Below are 5624 nucleotides of genomic sequence, written 5' to 3'. Positions count from 1 at the left end.
AATAGTACATTTAAGTCTAAATAACAAAATAGAAGAAGAATCAGAGTTGATTGGTAATAAAAGTTTCATAACATGAAAATTAAACATTAGCGGAATATATTATTATAGTAGGATATATTTAGAGTCTAAAACAATTATTTAGATATTATAGTATGCTACAAACACTTCATAATCTTTAACAAACTGATGTTATTGATTCATATGAATGGTAGAATATAAAACCTCAACTATCATAAATATGCTTGTGTAAATGTAAGGCATTTTCTTAAAGTAATCTTTTATTTCTGAGTCTGCTCAAGGCTTCTTTTACATCCTTGTTCCTCAAACTGTAAATCAGAGGGTTTATCATGGGAATAATGAGGAGGTAAAAGACTGATGTCATTTTGTCTTGGTCTAGAGAGTAGGCAGAGCTAGGTCTAAAATACATGAAGAGCATGGTCCCCTGGAAAATCCCAACTGCAGTCAAGTGGGAGGCACAGGTAGAGAAAGCCTTGAACCATCCCCCAGTAGAGCTGATCTTTACCACAGATGTGATGATGTAGCAGTAAGAAATGAGGACTCCTGAGATGGTGCTCAGTTCAATAAAACCAAAAAGAGCGAATAATACAAGTTCATTGAGCTGTGTGTCAGAGCAGGAAAGAAGTAAGACAGGAGGTAAATCACAAAAGAAGTGATTAATCTGAGTAGAGCCACAGAAACATAAGCTGAATGCCAATGAGGTATGTATCAAGCCATCTATAGTTCCTATCAGGTAAATTCCAGTTAAGAACTGACAACAAACTTTACTAGACATGTCCACAGCATACATCAGAGGGTTGCTGATGGCTTTGTATCTATCAAAGGCCATCACTGCCAGAAGCATGCACTCAACATCTATAAAAATAGAGACAATCAAGAGTTGGAGAAAACAGCTAACAAAGGAAATTGAATTTTCTCCAAGAAGATCTAACAGCATCTTGGGGCCAACTGCAGTGGAATAGCAAAGGTCAGACAAAGAGAGATGGCTGAGGAAGAAGTACATTGGTGTGTGAAGCTGAGGATCCATTCTGATTAATATAATCATTCCTAGATTTGTCAGAAGAATAGTAAGGTAAACAATCAGAAATACTATGAACAAAGTTACTTTCATCTCTGGCTTGTTGGTAATTCCCAACAGAAGAAATTCAGGTGCAGATGAGCAGTTTCTCTTGTCCATTCTTCTTTATGCATGATCTAAATAGTTACAAAACTCATTAAGATAATGGCTTTTGGGGGTTTTATTTTCTTTTGGATACAGATTTTAATGCAGAAAATAGTCACATTCTTAGGCATGCACCAGGTGCACAAGCACACTAAGAAAACAGCTAACATAAAATGCAGCAGTAATATAGTATGATCATAGAAAAGGCATCATAGAGGAGAATCATTACGTTGACTTTTACATCCATGTCTACATCCATCCATCTATCATGTATCTATCTATCTATCTATCTATCTATCTATCTATCTATCATGTATCTATCTATCTATCTATCTATATCTATCTATCTATCTCTATATATACCCATCTATCTACCTATATATTTATATTTTTAAGACATGATCTATATGACTTGTCTTTATCTCCATCACTCATCATTCAGTAAAATGTGTGAATAAAAAATGCTCATTTATGATCTCACATAGCGTGAAGAAAGTGACAAATTACAGACAAATTATAACATAAGATATATTTTATACAGTCTTATTATAGTCATAATCAGTATCATTATATTTTTTATTATAAATTTTATATGTATCTATACATATTAGCATACAATAGATTAAGAGATTTGGGGTACTATTTCAATTTTTAGGTGTTTATGTAAAGACGAAAAACAATCTCTTATTACCTATCACTCATCACTAACTACTGCCTTTTAACCTTTTTTATTTACTTAAATATGCTCAGATGACAAAACCTTTCACAAATAAACTAAAACTTGCAAGAAGTGGCAACAGTTGCTTATAGCAAATATTTTTGCTTAATTTAACTCTTAACTTGACTTTAAGATTTAGATGTAAATGCAAGTTAACTAGAAAAATTGTACAAATAAAATCCTTATGTATTTAGTGTTTACTTGAGCAGTTCTATGTGAATTTTCTGGTTATTTTTGTGTTTTATTATTTTTATACAAAAAGTGGCCAGAGGAGATTGAGAGAGGACACGTGGAAAAAGAATGAATCATAGAATAACAGTTTAAAGAGATACTTGATATTCTTTATATAGAACAAATGAAGAAACAAATTCATTAACATACAATAATAAAATGTTGCTTGTAGATACTAAGTAGAATTTACCTAACTAACTAAGCAGAAATAAAGCAACTTATTCATTTTTTCTTGAAATTTAGATCCTGTCCAGGAAAGACTATAATACTTTTTTCTTGTTTTTTGTTTTTGTTTTTGTTTTTTTTTTTACAAATAACCACTTAACCCACCTGTGACAAGAGAGTCTTCCTAGCCTTCCTGTTGTATTGGAAGATAAATTCATCACATTTATTTTCATCTGAGACTGTTGAGATTTAATTCTCCTGAGGCTCTGACTCTTCTAAGTTATTCCAATGTGATTAATTACACACCTCTCTCAGTGTTTTTCACTGCTTATCCTTGTATCCATTTTTAGAGTGACAAATTCATGGTGACAGACTTTTTAAAGGAATTTTAGTGAAATTAGTCATTCAATGAAACTTAAATTGAACTTTATATAATGGTTTCTACATTCTTCCTTATTTGTTTCGATTCATCCATGTCCAAGGCAATTTCATCCACAACCTATTTTAAAATGAGCTAATGTAAACTGTGAAAATAGTAACATTCCCACCTCTTCCTTCCTCCCTTTAAGCATTATCTCCATGTAATGCCTTCATTCATTCTCTTTAGAAGCAATGGCCTGTTTTTTTTAATTATTGTAACACACATGCACACATGTATACACACATGCACCTGCATGTGCACATGTGTGAGAGCACACAGTTTTGAATCCATTCCATTTTAACTAAAGGTCAGATAATTCAAACCTATTTTTGTTCCTCAAGGACAGATAACAGGATATTTGGCCAACAGTTTGGCTACTTGATGTCTTGCTACTCAAAGATCAAACAACAGGACTTAGGGCATGGTTACTAGGTGTTTTGAGATGTAAAGAGTTAATTAAGCTTGTTTCTTCCTTGTATTATGGGAATGAATCTTTTGTCTTCCCCTTTTAATTGGGGTACATAAGGACTATGAGTAATAAACCTGAGAGGGTTACAGTTTTCCCTGGAAGCTCTTCCAACTTTATCTTCCGTCTCTTATCTATTTCTTTCCTCAATCCTCACTCCCCTTTTCAGGAACATGGGAACAAGTTGGCCAGTCCAACACAAAGGCATGCTTGAATACAGAAATTGCACCTGCTCTCTCTGCTTACCATTATTTGTATGCCTCTGTTTTCAGGACTGAATATTTGGTACAGGGTATCTAATTGTGTATTCTTTCCTGAGAAAGACTAATTTTTCCACTCTCAGGATTCTTTGTTTGTTTGTTGTCCAGGGTTTCTGTCCTGTCCAGTTCCTACAGTCGTTAAGTCCCAAAAAAATCACACAGAGGTCTACATTACCTATAAACTGATTGGTCCATTAGTTCAGGCTTCTATTAACTCTTATAACTTGTATTAGCCCATTATGCTTGTCTATGTTAGCCATGTGGTTTGGTACATTTTTCAGCATGGCAGTCACATCTCGCTTGCTCTGTTTCTGGATCAGGACTGCAGACTAGGACTTCCTTCTTCCCAGAATTCTCTTGTTCTCATTGACCCACCTCTACTTCCTGTCTGGTTGTTCTGCCTTTACTTTCTGCCTGACTACTGGCCAATCAGCATTTATTTAAAGTATAATTGACAGAGTACAGACCATTGTTCCACACCATTTTTTTTATATTTTGTTTTCTCGAGATAGAATTTTTCTGTAGCTTTGGAGCTTGTCTTGCAACTTGCACTGTTGAACAGACTGGCCTCGAACTCATAGACATCTACTTATCTCTGTCTTCCAAGTATACACTCTCAGCATTCTTTAGTTACATGTGTTTCTTTGTTTAGTGATGATGCCTCTTGTGATTTCCCCTGTCAATATTTGCATGTCTACTCTCATATTCTTTGTTCAGGTCATGTTTATCCTGTCATGTCAGTGACATTTTATGAATATAGGTCCTGACTTTTCTAGGAGATCCAATGACAAAGACAAATCCATTTTTTTGACTTTGACAGTCTTTCCACCCCTCTTTCACAATGGTTTCTGAGGTGCAGGAGATGTACTGTGGAGATAAGCCTACACAGTTCTCCATTTTTATTTTTTATAATTTTCTATAATTGGCTCTGCTACAAAGATAATTTACCTTTTAAAAATCATTTGTCTGATTTTTACTCTTAATGATCTCTGTCCAACAAACCAAGCAATTTGATTGGTTGTAATAGTATCAAAGAGTTCCACAATACCCTGTATTGGTTTATTTATTTAGGGATAAACTCACAGTAAGAATAGCAATCTGCAGTCTTCCGCATGAGCTGGGAATGTGAACTGAATCCAGCAGAAAAAGGGGCACATTTTTCATCTATACTTTTAGTACATGAGACCATATCCAAAATGGGCCAGTGTCTTAAAAACTATTGACAGAAGGAGTTCCCACAACAGTCAGTAGTCCTTTTCCAGGGCTGATGGTATAAGAAAACCCTACAGTGTGCCTGATCAATGTTCACTGTGGAAACCTGAAAAACATTGAGTATCATACCCAAACATGAAGAGTGCATCCATAGATATGCTCACACAAGAATAAAAGTACCATACACACACGCCTATATCAGTATCTTCTTTGACTCCAATTTACTTTCATAGGGACACCCAGAGCAATGGATAGCACCATTTATATTCTGAAGGGTTTGTACCATACCTCCTGCTAAGCAGCCTCCCATATGTCAATATCCTTTAGTTGTCTAAGAATACGGTCAAATTGAAAGCCAATCGCCAATATCATATTTTATTGAGGAAATAAAGAAAGAAAGCCATTTCTCTCCCCCTCACCAGAAGAACTTTACCAAGTGAGCATGAAATAACATTTTTAAAGAATAATCACTTCAATGTGGAAAAAAATGCACAGCATCACTAATTAACCAATCTTTGTATTTGAGTGATATATCAAAGAAAAAGAAGTGACATTACATGGAAAATAACAAATCATCCTTTAGATCTCAGGAAATTAAACTGATGCTTTCTATTTCTACTATTCACTGTTTCCATATTATTCCCAAAGAATAGAGTCGTAATTCACTATTTAGACATAAAGAAAATTATTCATCTTGTTCAAATATTTTTGATACAATAATGGAATATCAAAATATTGAAATATCAATTTGTAGATAGATTATAGTGCCCAGAAAATCTAAAAACACTTAATATTTATTTCCTATGCCTTGTAAGAGAAGACTGTGATGCATATCACATATGTTTAAACAGATCATAACATTTCATTCTTCATAACATTTCATCTTCAGCAACAAGAATGAAGGACAAAAGTCATATGTACAAACACAGAATTTTAAGGTCAGCACCCTCAGTGTATTTAATGATTTGACA

General features: G+C 34.1%; 1 protein-coding gene across 1 annotated transcript; it reads right to left on the bottom strand.

Annotated features, from left to right (window-relative positions):
• Positions 1 to 265: 265 nt before the first annotated feature.
• On the bottom strand, positions 266 to 1195 carry LOC130869898 (olfactory receptor 5W2-like). Its single transcript, XM_057762383.1, has one exon. The coding sequence runs from the start codon at positions 1193 to 1195 to the stop codon at positions 266 to 268; it is 930 nt and encodes a 309-aa protein (XP_057618366.1).
• Positions 1196 to 5624: the final 4429 nt, after the last annotated feature.

The sequence above is a fragment of the Chionomys nivalis genome, chromosome 2 (genome assembly GCF_950005125.1).
Source record: "Chionomys nivalis chromosome 2, mChiNiv1.1, whole genome shotgun sequence".
Lineage (NCBI taxonomy): Eukaryota > Metazoa > Chordata > Mammalia > Rodentia > Cricetidae > Chionomys > Chionomys nivalis.
The sequence above is the reverse complement of the archived record's forward strand: the minus strand, read 5'-3'. Positions and strand labels throughout refer to the sequence as shown.

Coding starts and splice junctions, on each gene's coding strand:
- LOC130869898 (XM_057762383.1), bottom strand. CDS start 1,195: ATGGACAAGAGAAACTGCTCATCTGCACCTGAATTTCTTCTGTTGGGA.